Genomic DNA, 20,707 nt, shown 5'->3' with positions numbered 1-20,707 from the left:
AGGCTGAAGATACAGTTCAAATGTGTTTTTCCTCATTTCAATGAGTCGGCGGAAAGATAACAAACAACCACAATATTGTGAAAACCTCAGTTGTAATTTCACAGCCGGCGTTCACCACAAACGAGCCACTTCCTTCCTGTGAACGCTCGGTTTCACTCTGTCGATGTTCATCACTGGTGCAGCGCGTCGCCATCGTGCTACTGTGCAATAAATCACTAGGTTTATCCTCCGAGTCCCGAAACAGATAGAAGCTCTCCCACCCACTACTCACCCAGAACACTGAGGTTTCTAAAAGATGTTAATTAGAGGACAGAGGTCCAGTGTCCTTACCACTGCTCTCACTAACGACTCTACAGCTTCACCTGGCTTCTCTTATCCCTGAGCCCCGAGTCAGGAGCGGGTCTGAAGAGGTCAGGGAACAGGAATAGAAAGTGAAATTGTTATTTTCTCAAAGATGCCCGCGTTGGGCTGGGTCGGCCACAGGACTCGTGTCAGACCTTTTCTCTCTGACAGTCACCTGCCACTGGTTAAGACCATGTAATTAGATGAGGTAATAATGTGGTTGCATTTCCAGTTTTCCTGCTGTTTGGGCAGATGAATCAACTGCGATGCACTTTGAGAGAGACTCTGTTTGTTTGCCAAACTCTTCAGGGAGCAGGAATACAATTTAAATCACGTGTTAATAGATATAAACACAGCATCTTTCGGTGGCTTTAACTTAAAAAGAGGTTTAACTGTTAAGGGATAACTGATGAAGAGCTGAAACGTTTTTGAGACATTATTAAACTGACTTATCATAATTCTACCGGGGGTTAAATCTGGTTTCTCCTGTGATACATGATTTGACTTCAACAACAACAGAGAGGCAGCCCTGTCCTGAGTGTGGACAGCCCTCTGCCCCTTGAAGGTCAACAAATCAGATCATCACTCAGACCAGTGGGGGACATTTTGATGTCCAGACATATGAGGCGAGAGGCCGGGGACATCCTGGACAGGTCGTCAGTCCATCACACGGCCAACGTACACATTCACACTTTTTTGGAAAACAAAAGCCAGTTTTGAAACTGATCCCAATCTGAAAAATACATGAGGAGCAAAGGTTCCTGAAGACCAGGATGTTGACCTTCTCTTGCTGAACCACTTCACCACCAGTGGCGTCCACCCTGACACATAACAAAGACAAATGTAGGTGTTGACTGCACCTTGTTCAGCAACACACTGGTGAAACTGGGAGTCTCGATCCGCCCACACATTTAAAACCCAGTTATAATCCAGCTTCACAAAAGATGTGCTCACACCATATGTTGCCGAGATGATAACTGTTAAACTTCCTCTAAGTCACCTGACAGCGTCCTCAGGCCACAGACACACACCAGCAGAGACTCACACACCGAGGACAAAAGGTTCTCTACCTCTTATACCTTCTCTATATTGTCATTCTAAAACACACACCATCACCAACCCACATCCACAGTGGAAATGAAAACTATTGTGCAGATCTTCTCACTGAGGCCTGACCTTGTTCAAAGAAGAGAAACCGTGCCATCAGGGGTTTGGACGGTTAACTCACAACAACAACTGCTCCCCGTGCTCTGGTTTCTCGCTTGCCCTTTCAGTTCCTTCCTGTACGCAGTCTCTCTGTTTCTCTCATTCTTCGCCTTTACCTCTCTCCTTCCCTCCATTTCCTTCCAACCCTCACAAATTCACACAGTCTGCTGCACAAGCCTCTTTTTCTTTTTTTTTTCCAGGCGAGAATGTAGGCCATCGCTCTGACAGCAGGAAGGCAGCGCGGAGTTGAAGCAGCGCCGCTCTTCTCTTCTTCCCAGCATTCTGCTCGTGCACAGCAGCTGAAGACAGTACGCTCGGTGTGTGTGTGTGTGTGTGTGTGTGTGTGTGTGTGTGTGTGTGTGTGTGTGTGTGTTGCTGTCTTAGACTGAGTCAGAGCACCGAGTTGAGGGACAAACCACAGCACACAGCAGCCTGTGCTACGCAGGCTGCAGCAACAGCCAATCTGTTTCAACTTAGTAGAAACAAGAGCTCCTGCACGTCCCACTGCATAGTATCAAAGATGATCTGCACCAGTGTTCAGCTGCACGCTCTGGATTTGTGATAACACTGATCTGTCTGGACTGTGTAAACCGAGAACCCCCCACGCTGGTCGCATGCTGACACAGGAGCAGAAATGTAGACGTCGCTGGTTCATAACAAAAACATCTAAAAAAAGATAATTTTCCCCTCATATGCCTAAAGTAAACAAACACAAAACCACAAGATGGGGGTCGATGACACTTAAGTCCAGATGACTTTATGCTTAACCACCAAAACGGTTAATCCACCAAGCATAGATATTTATGTGCATTTCTAAAAACGTGATTATAAAAACAAGCAAAGCAGCTCTGATGACGTCAGGTCAGCAGGATAAAGGTTTTTGAAGGTCAAGCCAAAATAATAAGAAGAGGGAATATTTTGCAGAGCTTGATCAAAACACTTGAATGGACATCGTTGAAACATTTAAATATAAAATACTTGGCAGATGAAGGAACCATGACGTGTCAGTATAGAAATGCATGTTCACATTCAAAAGAATCCTCATCACATATCAGTGTCACATGTTCCTTTTGAAAGTCCCACGAGCCAAAAAGGAACATTGCGTGACCATTCACGTACAACGAGAAAACGACAGTGGATCTACCTCAGATTTGTAAAATGACGTTTATCAAGTGTTTATCATCGTCTGCTCATAAAGACGAGTTTAGAAAACACAGAAAACAGACGTTAATCCTAAAAGAAATACCGCCAGCAACTGATAGGACATTCTTTTATCATTTATAAAACATTTTTAGTCGTCTCTCCTTGGCCTAGTTAAAAGTGAGTCTCTACATAAATATGAGACTTTTTATTCCACAATCAGAAACAGATTTACACAAACCAGGAAAACAACTGACAACCGAGACGTTCAAGTGCAATTGTCTCCAGAAGAAGTTGTGGTGGGTCGACCCTCAGGAGACGCTAACCAGTGCTCGGGTTTCTGCTGGATGTTCATTTCAGTTCTATAAAAGCATCAGACGGACATGTCCACAGGTTGGCTGCAGGTGTCCTGAAGGGGGGGGGGTCAAACAAACAGCTCAAACACCTCCTGCAGCTCCGGGGGAAGAATGCAGTGACAGTGGCAGGCAGGCTGCAGCGGTGCTGAGTGCTAAAATGGCTGCTCGTTCTCCATACAGACACAGAGCTTAGCTGGGAGGAGGAGGAGGAGGAGGAGAAGGAGGAAGAGGGAGACTCCCCACTACCAACAATAAGCCTAAAAACGTGTCTCATCCATAGGTGGCCTCTGCAGCAAGTGGGTAATAACATGAGAATCAAAGTGTTTCCATTGTACTCTGATGACAGACGTACAACGTGCAGCTAGGATCCTGAAGCAGCAACACTTTCCTTCCTCATGCGACTCCACCGACCAATCATGAACAAGCTCTTCAGCATGTGACCGTGTAGTGACAAGCTCCAGTTAATGGTCTTCATCTCTTCCCCAGAGTCAGAGTGACCGGAATCTTTAAAAATAAATGATATCACGTACTGTATGTGTGTACATGTATCTCTTGATCTGGTTTATAGTTCCAAGGTAAAAACTAGTGAGTCATTGTTTTTATATGTTTTTGAAGAAGCAATAAAAAAACAAACAGCTCTTAACGACCACTTCCCGTTTCTTACTACGGTGTTTTTGTTTGGTTGTTGACGGGCAGGTTGCACTTTGCTCTTTGCAGCACAGGCACATACCTGAGCTTCAGCTGAGTCACTGAGGCCAGGTCTGTGGCCTGAGGAGGGATTCTAAAGTCAGACCTCACGTTCACCAGTTACAACATCTTTTTACTGATAACACACCATGTTTATGTGGAGTTGTTCGTGTCTTAATGACGACTTAAAGCCAAGCTGCAGGTAGAAGTTCTCAGCTGTGCATAGGTGAATGTGAATGTAGAGTTTCTATGCTGGAGTCTTCCTTCTGGTTTCTGGTCCACATGTTTACAACTTCTCTGGCGTCTCTGTTTACTTCAGAACAATAGTGAGTGTTACTAAGATGTTAGAAGTTGAAGAGCAATTACTTGTTCTTATAGAAATGCGACGAAGAAGAGAAAGGGGGGGGGGGGTGTACATGTCTTGACAGTCTTTAAGAACATGCGTTTAAGTTGCAGTCAATAAGTCATAAGAGGTGCATGTTACATTAGAGTTTCAAGTGCAGGGGTCTGTTCATATATTACGATTTAAATAGAAGAATAGTTGATAATTTTCAAGCCAAACAATGGGGATAATATGCAAAGTATTCAGATTCATGCTGATTCTCTGTCAAATATCATCATAAACTAGACATTTAAGTAATATTTGGACTCAAACATAACAAGAAATCTGATCATTCTGATTGAAACATAACCTGCCAATGATATGATAATCATAACTAACTGCAACTCTAATTAATTCATTCACTGGGATGGGCTGCTGATGATCAATATCTGATTCCAGATCTGTTGTACTGACATTAAAAGGTATTTAAATGGCTCCAGAACCAGTAGAATGTGCTGTTAGAGACATTGACAGTACAGATATTTGAGGTGATTTAAGGCCTGATGATCTGATTATTGACAGATTCTGTCATCTGTCTCGTGCAGTGGAAGCCCAACAGGGACCAGGAGCAGGAGCCATGAGGTCAACATGTCCTCCCAGGGTCCTCGCGTCCAGGAGCCGAGGCGCAGGTGACCTGCAGCGAGGCGCAGCGACCCCTGGAGGCGGACCGCGCTGTTGACATCTTTACATAAGCACAGCCCGATGTGCTTCTTTGCAGGTGGCGAGGGAAGCAAAATGTCCCACCGAGCACCGCGCGCTGCAGAAGATGGTGTCGGTGCCGCCGCTGCAGCTGCGTTACGTGTGTGTGTGTGTGTGTGGGGTGGGGGGGGGGATCAGCCCGAGTCCGGAGGGTGGAGGCCCGCAGCGCATCCTCCGGACCCGGGCGCGGGGGGGCGGACATGCTGTCATGTGTTCACCGGGGGTGTGGGGGTGTCACTCGGGTGTCTTACCTGGTCTGTCCCCAGCTGCTGATGCGGATCCTGCCGGAGGAGCTGTGCCCGCAGCCCGTCACCCCGGGCGGGTTATTCCCATGTGAACGGCGGGTCGGAACCAAACAGTCGCGGTTAGCTCGCCCCTGCTAACCAGCTAACCTGCTAACCAGCTAAACTTACAGGACTGTCCGAGCTCTGCACTTTTCTCCTTTTTTAATGTTTTTTTTTATCCACTCGCACTTCACCGTGAGATTCACGCGCTCGAGCCCGGGCCGAGCTCGACGGGGTCCCGGTGGGAGCTGCTTCTCCAGCGGGCTCGCTGCTGCTCGAACGTCCGCCTCTGTTGACAAACAAGCGGCTGCGTGGAAAGACCCAGCGCGACTCGGCGGAGCTAACGACGAGCTGCTAGCGCGGTTAGCTTAGCTGGCTAACCACCTCGCTAAATCCAGAGCCCGCTCCACGAATCCTCCTCTGGCCGAGTCCGACTCGAGTCCCATCGGCTGGGGGGGATCCTCGTCGTCTCTGTGAATCGCTCGCTGTCGGTTTCCGTGTCTCAATGTCCGCGCACTCGCGTTTGCAAACCCAAGTTATCGCTTCGTTCTCCGCTCTCCGCCATTTCCAAGCTCTCAACACAAACAAACAGGGCTGCGCGTGCACGAGGAGCGTCCATGCGCGCCCCCGGGGAGGGCAGCGGGCAGAAGACTCCGTGTGATGAAGAAGAAGATGTTTGATGAAGAGGAAGAAGATGTGTGATGATGAAGAAGAACATGTTTGATGAAGAGGAAGAAGATGTGTGATGATGATGAAGAACAAGATGTGTGATGAAGAAGAACATGTTTGATGAAGAGGAAGAAGATGTGTGATGAAGAACATGTGTGAAGAAGAAAAACGTGTGATGAAGAACAAGAAAATATATGTGATGATGAAGAAGAAGATTTAATGAAGAACAAGAAAATACATGTGTGATGAAGAAGAACATGTGATGAGGAACATGAGATGAAGAAGAAGAACATGTGATGAAGAAGAAAAACTTGTGATGAAGAACAAGAAAATATATGTGATGATGAAGAACATGTGTGATGACGATGATTGTCATCACAAATGATAAAATAAAGAACAGAGCAATAGTGCAGTTGTCATGTTTTGTGTGTCTGTGTTGTCGGCACGTGACCGTGGAGCGAGAATACCCTCAGGACAACAAAGAGACACAAAAAGAGCACAAACAAAACAATTACCCAGAAAATGACTAATGATGCATCCACATGATCCCTCATAACAAGACACATAACACAACAACAACATGTGGACCCGTGAAGATGTGTGTCTCTGTGTGTGTGTGTGTGTGTGTGTACTGAATCCATAGGGTCTTGTGTTGCTTCCTGTCTGATGAGCTGCAGCTCCATTATTCATGAGGCTCTGGTAGATTCAGGACAACGTGAGGAGGCGTCTTTGTCTTCACCGAACAACACAAGACAATTAATGAAGAACATTATTTAAAACTGGGAGAGTGCGATTCCCAGCAGACACATTATAAAACCACGTTTAACACACAACTGCACACACCAGTCCTCCCATTGTGTTCTTTTATCAAGAGACATGAATTATTCTGTGAGAAATCCATGAAAATCAAGAAGAGAAATTCCATCTCAACATTTGTCTTTGTTGAATTGTGTTGTTGTGTAAACTTGCCACAAACAAACAAACACACAAACTGACAGGGAAGAAGTAAATAAAAAAACTCTAAACCTCTTTTATTTCTATTCATTATGGATAGCACTTTTCCTTTGAGGGTCACCAGGGGGCGCTGGAATCAATGAACCCAGAATATGAAACTGCAGACAATCTGAAAGATTTATTAATCGTACAACATCGTTAAAACAAAGTTTCTGGATTCCACATGTCAATCAAATCAAATCATACTGGTTCCTTTCCTCCAAGTCTGGTAGAAAAAACAGTTTAGTAGGATTTGTGTTATCCTGCAAATAAACAGACAAACAAACAAACACACAAACTGACACGGCTGAGAACGTAACCTTTGACCTCATTAACTCATCACACAAAGTGATTGATGATCGATTCCCCAGTCAATTAACATTCGATGTGAGATGATGCACAACCAGATCTATACACACAAACACACACACACACACACACACACACACACACATAAACACAGTCAAACAGATGTCATATAAATAACTAATAAGTAACAGATGTGTTTTCTAGCTGGATGTATTTGATTTAAATTTCCATATTTATCTTTAAATGATTGTTCCACAGAGACGATGTTAAAACTCAGTGACTTTGATTTTCAGTCCTTTTCTTTGATTGACAGGCGTCGCACCGTTCACACATGAAATCATCCGGGAATCGAGCCAGCGACGGCCCGGAGGCTCAAATGATCCTTGATTCATGCAGAGTGCACACGTGCCCGCTGTAGTGCACGTACAGTAAACATGGCCACGTTTACGGATGTTTTTAGAGTGAGACACAGCGAGTGACTCAGACTCCACCGCCCTCCTCCTCCTCCGGCTCGCTGAACAACAATCATCACAACTCAACAACAAAACAAACAATGAGGAATCTGCTGAAACTCCCACGAGATCACGAGTCACATGACGAGTCAAGTCAAACTACAGGCGGCAAAGTAACAAACAACCGATCGGTAATTACTCCTCTGAGTCACTCCCTGGTTGTCTGCTGACTACACAACCACACACACGCTACCATTGTTCATACATGACGTTTGACACCAAGAGCTCCACATCGAAACTTAATTAAAAGTTAATTCACTTTGGAAGTTCCTCAGTTGAGCACTTACCTCCTCAGTGGCCAATCACAGGCTTTAAATTCAATCAGGCTGCTTCACATTTCACACTCAGAGAAATCAGACCTTTAAATAAACCTGACGTCTGTTTACCGGCTTATTTTTTAACAGAATAACACAAAAATCACCAAATTGATTTGCACCACATGAGGAGCTGAGAGGATGTCAATTTGAATACAGATAGAAAATCAAGGGGTTGGATCCAGAAATGTTTCACTTCATCTATAGTTTGACTAATTTATCCCACGTTTTGTATTATTTTATTTTATCTACTATAAGGTGTTGGAAATAGATGCAAAATTAATAGTTTGTTATATTTATGTTTTTTTTACATAAGGAAAAACGTTCACGATGTAGATACTTATGAATCTATCTATATGCAGCGTAAATAACAAGATCACAACTTTGTTTGCTTTCATACCACAGCACAACAAACTAAGTCAGACTTTATTAGATGGTAGTTTTGAGTGTGTGACGTATGTATCGATACAGTTTATTAAAGCGCTGTGGCACATTAATAATAAATCATGATCACCATAAGCTACAACAGACACAAGTTATATTTTGTGTTTGTAAAACCTGAACAAATTGATGCAGTTTCACACATTTATCATTTCCCCTTATTTTAATCTTGTGGATTACAGCTGTTCTCATGCAGAGGAACCATGTGACGCCCTCAGGTCACTTTGTAAACAGGTTTGATGAAGAGGAGGCTCTGAGGCCTCTGGTGAGATGAAGAGTCTTAACGAGGACCCTGTCACTTGAAGAGCTTGAACTTGCGCAGCAGCGGCTGCACCGTCTCTTTGGGATACGGCTTCAGAGCCAAACACGTGGGGATGTTCTCCGGCTGCTCCATCCACAGCTTGTGGGAAACACCGGCCTCAGTCAAGGTCTGTGACAGAGCTGTGAGGGCCGCCTCGTCTGGAACCTACACACAAAACACACACAGACACACAAACACTCTTAGTTCTAAGATACGTGATGTTACTGGATGTGAAGATAAGCAGATCCTAGAGGTTCTGTTTGTGATATTCAGGTGAAAGGAACTACGGTCAGAATTTGAATATAGAATACTCCTAGTGATGTTTTTCATCTAAATTGGACTAATTGTTGTTCCACAGTCCGGCTTCCCACTGCTCTAAAATTCTCCTGTATCCTATTAGATTTAGATGAAACAAGTGAAAATACATAAAGTATTTTTAACATCAAATTTAGTTTCTAACACATCTTTTCACATCTGTTAAATACTGAACCTTTGAGTCACAACACGTATAGAAACTAATCCACTTGTGATTCGGTTAATAAGAGATAGCTCATTAGCCAGGAGTTAGCTTATTAGCTTGGAGTTAGCTCATTAGCTGAGAGTTAGCTCATTAGCTGAGAGTTAGCTCATTGCTAAAAACAAAGAGGTGTGACGCTGCTGTAACGACGTGTATCTGTCAGATAATGAAACCGGACATTGAAGTGAGCAGCGGACATGAGGACATGTCCTCTGGACTCGGACACGACGCGTGCAGCAGCGGGGACAGAGTGTCCTGCAGGGAGCTAGCAGCCGAGTGGAGCGGGTCTCACCCCCAGCACCACCTTGTGCATGGAGTCCAGCTCCTCCAGGTACCGGGCCGTGTCCGGGTCCGAGCGGAACAGGTGCAGCGCGGCGGTGGCGGCGTGACACGCCTGAGTGATCACGGCCCCCAGGGGCCAGGACAGCGCGTGGACCAGGTCCGACCGCACCACGACGTACTGGACCAGCCGAGCCGGAGAGCCGGCTCCTGAGGCCGCCATGTTCCTGACAGGAAGAGACGTTATTTCTCTTCCGGTTCAGCCTGGTGGAGAAATCACACCGCCCTCTATCGGTCACTTAGAGAACTGCAGGTCAAACTCAGGCAAGGGAACAAACTGTACTTTTGAATTTCAACAGTAAAAAAAGTGAAGCTGCAGAAACACGAAGGTATAAACATGTCACAACCCTCATTTCAGATTCCAGCCCATAGCTTCACCCATGTGGGACAATGAGTAATGTCTGCTATCACTAAAAACATACATTTAACATCAGATATGAAAAATGTAATCACATGATATCATATTTCCACTGAAACAAACAAATGTTACTGTTTCTTTATACATTATATTAGTTGAATAATCATTCTAGCTCTAGATAAACTCAAATATTTCTCACTTTCATCCCAATAAATGACGAGCAAACACGGGAAAATGTCACAATAATTATTTATTAAGCATACACATTATAATATAAATATAAAATATGCTATTTTTGTTTTTAAAATTGGTGAGACATCATTATATCTGTGTTGAGACAGACAACCATACAAACAGGTTTTAATATTCTACCAAAATCTGCTGAAACTTCTATGCAGCTGTAACAAACTGGCCATGATGGTTTCGTCCTAACTCATGGAGCGGGTCAGAGCGCCGCAGCTGATCCAGGGTCAGGCCCGTGTGAAATGTCGCCGTGAATGAGGAGGCGAGCTGGCCCTGGATCAGCCGTCCAGCTCTGACAGGCTGTATGCAGTTGGCCCACGTACGAAGAGAGCACAATAACCTACCATAGATTTCTTTTTATATATATATATATATTTATATATATATATTTACTTCTTACTGTAGTCCAACAATGGCAATTAGCAGCATGATGATGCACCACTCGTTTTATTCTCTAGTCCAAAGAAACTGCAAAATAAGTTGAGAAGTAAAGAAATGAAATAAACATCGAACGCACTGATGTCACTGTAACTAAGAGAGAAACTCGTCCACAGTGAAACAATCAGATAGAATCAAGCAGTTGAATCAGATCAGTGATGACGTCAGGTTCAATTCACCTTCACCTCAGCCAACCACAGGAAGTGGAATCCTCATTTCTACCGGGCGTGAAAACGAACGACCTCGGGTTCCGACAGGTCATCGACGTCGTTCCTCCTCTCACAGCTTCAGTTGACTGAATCCAAAGGGAATTGATCCCAAACCAATGACAATAAAGAACAAATAGTTTTAACAGTTTTTCTCATTTTTTTTTTCTGTTTTTAATTCTCTTTTTTTTCTCTTAAGTTGGGTCGACATGCTGAATCCTCGTGTTTGCAGGTTCGTGGTCAATCAAAAGGAAAAGTATTGAGCGAACCACTCCTGGCGCTGAGCGTCCGGGGAGTCGATGGAGGCGTCCTTAGTTTCAGGAGGGCTTCGGGACGGGAGCCACGCAGACAGGAGAACAATTCAAGAAATAAAGGAAGGGAAAGAAAAGTCAGGGAGCAATCCACAGTTTCATTTCACATATAATTGAAAGATAAGATGAATTATGAAGCAGTAAAAAGAAACTTGGTAATCAAGTGATGTACTGAAATTCAATATTCAAGTTCTTGTACTTTATATATTGTTTATTTTCAATTAAAGGCGATATTCCTACACAATAAGTATTTTTACTTTTGATGCTTAAACATTTAAGTAATATTTTGAAGGATTTGTATCAGAGGATATTTACACTGTGGATTTCTAGTTCAGGCTCCAGTGCTTATTGGTCATTAAATCCAAATGTTTAATACATTTTTTATTCATGAACCTTTGTTTCCTCGATCACGTCTAAAACTCTTTGAGTTGCTTTGATTTGTCGTAAAGTTCTGTATTAATAAAGTTTGGTTTGATTTTCCGTATCGAAAACAGTCCACTGTTCTCTGCTGTAATTGGCTGCAGCCTCACGTCAGGCCACACCTCTTCCTGTCAGTCAGTGTGTAAAGTTTATATTTGGATTTAATTTAGTTACAGTTCAGTCCTCAACAGATTCCTGAAGATGAACAGGAATGTAAAACGTGGAGGAGCTGTCTGTCCACACGGGGGCAGCAGAGTCACACGGCAGATTAGAGCACAAACACTGAGTCACGTTTACACTCAAGTTTGGATTCAAACGTTTTCTAACATAAATCCAGTTATTGTTTGTTTCCAAACATGCAACGTCATCATTTACTTCTTTAAACCTGTGGCTCATGGTTTTATATTTGATCGTCAGAAGGAGTCGACGCTTTCCTTTAGTTTTCTCCTGTTTGGTAATTTAGTTTATTACAGTTATGATGTAAAGTGATGTTTGATTTCTACATAGATTTCCATAACTTGTCATGGTCTGAGCAAACTTCATCTGCAGAGTTAAAACCATGAGATGAGATTAAAAGAGAGAAAAGAACCTGAGCTTTCCCCAAAGTTTGTTTCTAACGAGAAGATTGGAAACCGTGTTACCTCAGGAAAGTTTCTACGCGTTCATTTTGTATTTTACATTCATGCTTTATCTCATAAACTCACAACAGCAGCATCATCATCAGTAAACAAAACGTTTCCCTCTCACAACCAGAGGAACCTGACATGAAGCTGCAGCTTTAACCGGATTCTAATCCTCAGTGGGAGGAAAGAAGCAGCTTCACAAACTTTATAAACTAATTAGTTTGAGCGTGAGCATCCATCACAACAAACAACCACTGGAACCACTTCCCTAATTGGCCCCTTCCCATACAAACAGTCCCTTAACCTCAGGGTAATATTTACTGTCTGTAGTGTTATTTTCTGCTCTTTACTTCCCAGAATGCATCTCTTCTATATGTTCCGTCTGATAAACGATGTTTACGCTGAACACGGTCACAGTTCAGACAGTTCTTAGTCTATAAGACATTAACTGTGATATATTCACTACTTTAATTCAACATTTCTACAGCACAGCACATCTGCTGCTTGTATCTTCTATTAAATAACAATGATGCATTTTTAAAAAGTCCTTATATTCACTGAAAAACTAGTAAAATTAGATTTGGGTGATAATCTCATACATGTAGGTGTTTAAAACCTGAGTTTTATAACCTTAATATAAACCAGTTTACTGTGTATTAGTGAATCAAATTATTCTGGAATATGCTGCGTTTGTATTCTGGATATTTTGGCTTCATCTCCGGCCAGTGGACAGTTTATTATAATGTAATGTAATTTACAGTTTCACACAATCTGGGCCTTAAATCTAATATTTATCTACCAACTGTCATCAAATTAAAGCTTTTTCCAGTTTAAACGTTTTAAAAGGATCAGATTTACAACATGCTGATGACTCAGCAGAAACAGGGTCAGTGTGGAAACGACTGGTCAGACTGGGAATATTCGTCGGAGCAGAACTGGGACATCCTCATCCAGTGACTGTTGTGTATTAACGTGTGTTCTTCAGAAAACCAGGATCTTTATGAACGTGTGTGTGTTTGTGTTGTGGTGTAAAAAGCAGGTCCCACCACAACAGAGCAGCCGTCCCGTCTCACATGCAGCACAATGGATTAAAAAATATCCAGAACATGCTCTCACACACACACACACACACACACACACACACACACACACACACAGACTCACACTCTCACGCACCCTGACATGCTGTAAAGAACAGTGCTTTTAAAAAACACACTTCCCTGCATGCAGATACACACACACTGCATGTATTCATGTGAGAAGCATGTTAGATAATTCCTCATCCCGTCACTTCAGACCACTGGGACCAATCAGAGAAGCAGCTGTTGAGGTTTTCAAAATAAAACACCACCACACAAAGAGAGGACTGTCCACGACAGCAAGAGACGATTCTTACGTCACGTTAAGTTCTCACGACAAAAAAAAACTTTATTTACTTTGATAAATGATAAATCCCATTTGGCCTCGAGGAGGAAGAGTGCAGCGTGTGCAACATGCTGAGATCCAGATGAGGATGAGGATGACAAAAAAACCAACAACAACAACAACAGATTCACAAATGATGACAAAAAGGTTACGACAAATACAAACAACAACGTCCTGAACAGAAAAAGGGGAAACAGCATGCGCACGGAACACGGTCAGACCGACAGAGGAGGAACAGAAAGTAAGATCATGCCCCCTTTTGTATTCCAAGGCCATTGTTTGGAGCTTCATGAAACTCTCATGTTAATGTTCAGGTTCTACATATTTACTATGAAAGAGCTGCGATGACTCAGCAGGAAGATTTGCTTTCAAACAGCTTTGCAGCCGTGAGATGTGGAAGTCGAAGTTAACAAAAGTATGTTTGGATGTTGGACATTTTTAAAATCCAAAATAAATATAAGTGCAAAAGTTATGAACTGAATATTTTTGTTTGTTTTGCCTGTTCCAGAATTTGAGAAATGTAATAATGATCGTTAGTATTTTTCAAACTGCAAGTGAAGTAGAATGTAAGTTTTAGAATACGAGCAGGAAGTTCACTATTTACCTACATTTAGCTTTACCCTGAATCTTATTATACATGTTGCCATCATGTGTATTTTATCCTTTTCCAAGATTCTTATGTTAAACATAAAACAGCCAGTCAGAGACAATGTCTTTGACCGACCCAGGAAGGTAACATTTTGCTTAATTAATTAATTGCTTAGTTAGTTAGCTGATGAATCTGACTTTAGATAATTGTGATTTCAGGGGGAGTAACTTTTGTCTTCTGTAGATGAGAAACTGCTCTTGTGTGTGAGACGCAGAGTTTGAGGTGAAACTCCAGAGTGTGTTTGTTCATGTTCATTTACAACACGTGAGACACTTGAGAGCGTTTGAAGACTCGTCAGCTCCTGATGATCATGAACTCAAGCTCCTGATGGGTTCTGACAGCACCCGACTAAGCAGGAAGATACAGAAGTTAAACATCAGACGTTATTTCCTTCAGTCAGAAGTTTTTTGTTACTTTGAGGCTCGAGTATAAAACTTCCACGATCAAGGTTTGACCCCGATGATGAAACCGAAATTCTTAAAAGTGCTCTCAGCGCTCTAACCCGCAGGATTCTCTAATTAACTGATGATTGATGGATGGATCGACCCGCTCGCTGCCCGTCGGGCGGGAAAAGGTCTCACCTCATGAATTTCTTGGGTTCGGTGGGAGGGGTCGGCGGGGGAAGAGGTTTGTTGGAGTTGAACTCAAGGTGGTGGAGGGGGGAGTTGGGGATGGGCTCTAGACGGCCGGGCTGGGCCGGGGGCGGGGGCGGGGGATGTGGGGGCTGGGGGGGCAGCCCGCTCCCGGTGCCCACCACGCCCACGCCCATGCCCGCCGCCTCCAGAGCCCTGAGATTAGGAGAGCTGCTCAATCTGCTGGCTGCGGTTTTCTCATTCTTTTTCTTTTGCTACACAGGAACAAAACAGAAAAGGAGGGGAGGGGCACGAGGGTCAAAAAAGGAGAAAAGGGGAAGTTTAAAATAAAAAAAATAATAACAAAGGATAAGAAGAAATGGAGGAAGTAAAGGGCGAATGGAGAAGAGGGAGAGCTCGAGAGGTCGGGACAGTCCAGGCGGCGAGAGAGACAGGAAACGAGCGGCGAGCTAACTTGGTTTAAAAACGTGGATCAGAGCGTCACTCGGCCTTTAAGCACCTGAGCAGAATGGAAACTCAGATGAGAAGAGATGTGTCACAGCAGGAAACATCTCACACCAACAAATGGCTTGGAAAGCAAAGGAAAGCAGGAGGGAAAACGTCAGAGGAAGAATCACGCGCACATTAACGCACACAAATAAAATGCGGTGAACACACATATACACATATGTGGAAAGGATACACGTGACGGCAAGAACCAACATACAGGAAGTTATAGAACAGGAGAGGTGGCGTCAACAGTTAGATACTGACCATGCACCATTCGACTCAGACACACGGTGGAGGTTGAAACATCATGTTACCCATAATGCACTGGGAGCTTTAAAGACCCTGAAAGTTGTTCTCATCAATCAGCTTCTTGACCAAGTGATGAGATCTGACACGAACAGTTTTGGTTGTTTCAAGAGAAGAGATTTCTGTATTTTTTTGTGGGACATTTGTTGGAAGTTCCGTCCGCTGACGATAAAAACTCACATTCACATTTCAAATTACCCCCAAAATGTACCATGATATATTAAATGATATACGCATTAAAAATGTAATTAAATATGTAAAGTTTTACAGATGTACTGAAGTCTTCAGGGGCTTTAAAGCTCGTGAAACTATTAAATTGTAGAATTTTGTTTAATTCAACAGACTTACAAGAAAGCAGCAGTTCCCCTTTAGTTCTGAGATTAAATTCATTGAGCTACATTTGTACTTGGGACACAGACATGTGCTGGTTTTATATAATCAGTGAATGTAAAATCTGTCCCATATTTATATTTAATAAAAGACGGTTTCATTACAACCCACAGGAAGAGAAGGATTCATGGCTCAGATGGATATGAGATGAGATGGAGATCATCTTTCCTGTGCAGTAGAGTCATCAGTGTGTGTGTGTGTGTGTGTGTCTGTGTGTGTGTGTGTCGTGTCACAGGACGTCTCGGCCTACCTTGATGAGCGGGTTGATGACTCCCACGTTGGGGCTGGCGTTGAACACCTTGTTGAAGTTGGTCTCCCTGTTGACGAGCTCCAGTTGGTAGAACTTCTTGTCATCCTGGAGGAGGAGAGTCAAGATACAATCAGAGAACCTGTCTGAAAATCATCTCCGGTTTAAATAAAGATGCTTCAAAACATTCATTTTTATTCATTATAACTGTCAAATTATTCTTCCCATCCGGGTTTTATAACTTAAACTGACTTCCAAACGCTCAATTTCAACTTTTTACATCAAGCAAAGACGCGCTCGTGAATCAGAAACCTTGATGGCAGCTCCACTGCACCGTGACAAATGTACTCTGAGTTATGAAGCCACCTTTAAAACACGATTAGATCAGCGTAGCCTTGAGCGACTGTCGGCCGTGTCCCTGACAAACCCAGTGGAAATTGCAGTGTTAATGACGTGAAGCTCACCGGGTCATAAACAGAAAGTTCACGTCGATGTGATGCAATGAAATCGTTTTTTGAAAAGAGCTTCAGATGCGTCGTTGTCCTTCACCACTAAACTAATCCACAGACTTTTCTGAAGATAGCAAACAAAGCTGTAGTTGAATCTTAACATCAGGGTCATGAATACAGAAAGACTAAAGTGTAAGGACGTATCTCAATTTATTATGTATTTCAAAACTCCTTGAGTGTTTCCTCATCCTGTCTTTCAGGTGGAGTAATGATTAAACACCTTCATTAGAAGTGGTGTACCTCAGGGCTGTGTCCTGGGTCCTGTCTCTTTTCCTCAGGATTATCATTTATGTCATGATCATACATCACACGCTCCAAACATATTGCCAGGAAAATGATTTCAGTTCTTTTGGTCGACAATTTAAACAAGTTGCTCCAGTAAAACAGATTTTTTTCAATAAATAAAAACAATATCATCATGCGCTAAGACATCAGAGATCTGAAAAATAAACAGCAGAATGATAATTGTTCTCTTTACACTTGAATCCTGTATGGAGTTTATCTTAGCTTGGCTACACACCACCAGCTTCTTCACCAGCGACTCCCTCTCTGAGACCATGTCCCTCAGCTCAGCGATGATCTGCAGGTCTTCAGGACGACTCTCCCTGTTCCTGAACTTATCCTCGGATCCCTCCAGCCTGTGTGAGGAGACACACAGAGAACACAAACACATGAATCCTCCGAGCTTCAGATCCATCACGTGGGATTTGTCTGTCGAGAAAAGCAAAGTGAAGAAAACACTGACAAACTCTTAAGGAGGAGACAGATCTTATCATGTTGTGTGAGTGCAGCCTTATCAGTGCCTGTGTGTATAAATACAAGCACAGGGGGAAAACTCATTAAATGTGAACCAGATGGAAGAAAGAGTTATGAAAATTAAACTGTCTGCACCGCAAGGAGAAAGACGTTGAGTGATTTAGTGGCTTTTCCGTTTCCATTATTGTGATCAATAAAAGCAGAGATCGTCCCCGGCCTTCTCCTCCTTCTCCTCCTTCTCCTCCTCCTTCTCTTCCTCCTCTCATCACAAAACTATTTAAAGGCTGTAATTTAAAATCTCGAGCTGCAGCGGAGCTCCGGAGGTTGTTGTTGAGTTATGAGAACTTTCAAAAACGTTATAATGGATTTTTGTTATTTCTTCCGACTGGCCTCGAAGAAGATATAATCGTTTCGCATCCGGTGACATTTTGTCTCATGCAACACAAACTTCAAGCCCAAAAACAACAAATCATAAATAACACTGTTGGGAAATGACTCATTTCTAGACGTTGTAATAGTACAGTAGGATATATAGATATTTAAATATCTCAGAGAATCTATATTATTTAAAAAGTTAAAGGCAGAAGAAGAAAGAAAGAAGTTATTGAGAAGTTCTTTGGAGTCTGGATTGTTGTTTTCTTTTTGCTGCAGAGTTGAGATCCTCTCAGTAAACAACACTTGTTCCTTCTGATCACACAAGTTGTCGCTGCATCGTTCGACTGTTTGTGGTTCAACAGACGCCTCATGTGCCAGGGAGCTGACACGGCCTCTCACTTCCCTCAGCACCAGCGTGCAGACCACCGAGCGGCACCGATCTGACATTCATGCCACAGTTTGAAAAGCAAGCTTCTCTTAAAGAGCTCCAGAGCAGCTTGTCTTCCTGATGATCTGTGGTCTCAAACAGTGGGACTGTGCAGGAGCGGCCACTGAAGCCCTGCTCGCTGACACTAACACATCCTGATCTGCAGGACGTCTGCTGCTGTGCTGGTCCTCCTCAGCTCCTCCTCAGCTCCTCCAGCAGCTGATTCATCGGGTTCCTTAGCTTTGTCAAACATTCTTTGCAGCTCAGGCTTCAGAGGCTCTTTGGGGTTTGACAAAAACTGAGTGATATCGTGTAGAAACAAAGAAAAGAGGAATATTTGAGCGAATCAGACAGATAGTCCATAAACACACGTCTACGCCTGCATCAGTGTAACTGCACCAAACCAGTGACACATTAGATACATGTGAAAGCAGCTTTTGAATCTCACAGTGCTGGAATCTAATGGAGCTAAAGACAGGGACAGTGAAGAGAAGCTGTAGGGGTAAAGCCTCTGTTACCTTCTCTTCCTCCAGCTCCACTCACTTTCTCTCAAAGCTGCTTTTCACTATAAAAACATGTTTGTTTCTACCTTCAAGGACATTTGGTTTTCGGTTTGGTTTCTTTGTTTGTCGGCAGGATTATGCCAAAGCTACTTAACGGATTTCCAGGAGACTTGGTACAGGTGATACTGTACATTCCATAAAAAACAACAACAACAACAACACAACTAAAACAATAAATTACCGCCTGTAAAAAGGCTGGAAAAGCAGCGTAGTGTTATCTACACCTGCCAGAGACAGCTACCTCCCTGTAGGGGCTTTGTGCTGATTTGTGTGGCAAACAGAAACAACAGAGGGGTTGTTCACTTTCATAAATTTCCTCCAATGTCGCCCAAAGTTCCTGTGCTTTCTTCTCCAGGATGAATTGCGGCTCGTGGGCTGCACCACCTGCTCTGAGGAAATAAGTGTCCACACAGCCCTTTCTAAGCTGGTGCGACTTAAAGGAGACATATTCTGTTCCATTATTTAAATTAGTGTTCTTACTGTAAAAGGTTTTCATGCTCTGATGTTCAGACAACATCACTTTCCCTCAGACCGGCTATTGCTGAAGCTCCTCTATTCAGCCTCTGTCTCTAACACGGGCTAAATTCAGATTTAAATGTAGTGAGAATATTCTGTAGCAGCCAGATCATCAATGCTGAGGTTATGTGTAGTTTAATACACTTTTTGCCCTGATTTGACATTTAAGAATCTACAGAAAAAGATTTCAGGATTCCAGAAGTTTGATTTGAACAGAAACACACAAACTGAAGTGACTGTACATTGAAACCCTAGTTTTCTTCACAACTAAAACCCAAAGAACCACAAAGACTTCTTTCATTGCTCGGAGGACGAGTTGTTACACCCAAACTCTGGACCAAACTTTTACATGTATATATTAATGAAGCTTTAATGGCGAGATGTTCTCAGTGGCTGCTCAGGGAGAGATGTTTATTGGGACAGGGGGTTGGGGGTTGGGGGGGGGCTATCGTCACCACAGTGATTAATTAGGCAGAAGGAGTCCGGTGGTTAAGACAGATCTGTGCCTTAATTAATTAGATAAGAGGATCGTCTCAGGGGAAAGTCCCTGAAAATCTCAAATTAGTGGATAAACTAGTCAAAAAACTGCTGACCATGAGAAGTGAGCTGCCCCAGAAACCTGGTGGAAGTAACACACACAGTCCAATGACGTCATGTTTAGTCTGGAACATCGTTCACTGAACTTTCCTTCAAACTGGGACCAGATACTTTTTACACTTTGAGTTCAGACTCATGTATTTGACCTAGAGGGTAAGTTAGATGATTAATGAGGCTGAGGAACATGTCTCTGCCTGTAGATCCTCTCCCGTGCAGCAGGTGGCGCTCTGCTCTCAGCGGAATGACAGTGAAAGGAGGTCAGCTGTGAGGAGGATGCTCTCTCTCTCTCTCTCTGCCCGTCTCTGAATCACAGACACATCTCAGCATGTGCTGCACTGAGGCTTCCTCTCCTCTTTTTCTTCCTTCACCTCCTCTTTAACTCCAGAACTCTCTCTCTGGTGGTTCGGCAGCAAAACAGAAAAAACACGTCTGTCCTCCTTCTCCTGCTGCATCCATCTTCTCCTGAACATGAGCTCGTCTCCCTTGGTTCTCTCTGTAGAGGAACGCATCCCTCACACCTCAACATCTAACCTCTCCTCAGCTTCCACTGATATAAATCTCCTCCCACTAATTAGATTCTATATCACCTCATGTGAAGGGGAAGCATCTTCATGCATTATCTATGAAGTTCTCCAGCTCAGGACTTCCTATGTGGAATAATTTGAAATAACGGTTTCATTGAATATGAATTAAATATCATTTAAACTAATGTGTTTTTTATTGGAATAAATAGCACGGAGCCATGTTTCAGCCCATAGGTGATTATTTGAACCAG

The 20,707-nt window shown here is 43.2% G+C and overlaps 2 protein-coding genes across 2 annotated transcripts in view; both read right to left on the bottom strand.

Moving 5' to 3' along the window:
* Nucleotides 1-7,261: 7,261 nt before the first annotated feature.
* ptrhd1 (peptidyl-tRNA hydrolase domain containing 1) lies at nt 7,262-9,657 on the bottom strand. Its single transcript, XM_053445282.1, has 2 exons — nt 9,445-9,657; nt 7,262-8,800 (listed from the first exon to the last, which is right to left on the bottom strand). The coding sequence occupies exons 1-2, from the start codon at nt 9,652-9,654 to the stop codon at nt 8,630-8,632; spliced, it is 381 nt and encodes a 126-aa protein (XP_053301257.1). The 5' UTR covers nt 9,655-9,657; the 3' UTR covers nt 7,262-8,629.
* Nucleotides 9,658-10,144: 487 nt separating this feature from the next.
* The window catches only part of fam184ab (family with sequence similarity 184 member Ab), an 80,120-nt gene continuing 69,557 nt past the window's right edge, over nt 10,145-20,707 (bottom strand). Inside the window, exons 19-23 of the mRNA XM_053445228.1 lie at nt 17,219-17,336; nt 16,193-16,297; nt 14,919-15,011; nt 14,746-14,855; nt 10,145-11,062 (exon numbers count right to left, since the gene is read on the bottom strand). Of these exons, the coding sequence (XP_053301203.1) occupies nt 10,981-11,062; nt 14,746-14,855; nt 14,919-15,011; nt 16,193-16,297; nt 17,219-17,336 (508 nt within the window). The 3' untranslated portion in view covers nt 10,145-10,980. The remainder of the gene's footprint in view (nt 11,063-14,745; nt 14,856-14,918; nt 15,012-16,192; nt 16,298-17,218; nt 17,337-20,707) is intronic.

The sequence above is a fragment of the Pleuronectes platessa genome, chromosome 17, assembly GCF_947347685.1.
Source record: "Pleuronectes platessa chromosome 17, fPlePla1.1, whole genome shotgun sequence".
NCBI classification, from domain to species: Eukaryota; Metazoa; Chordata; class Actinopteri; order Pleuronectiformes; family Pleuronectidae; genus Pleuronectes; species Pleuronectes platessa.
This window is presented reverse-complemented; position numbering and strand designations above follow the sequence as displayed.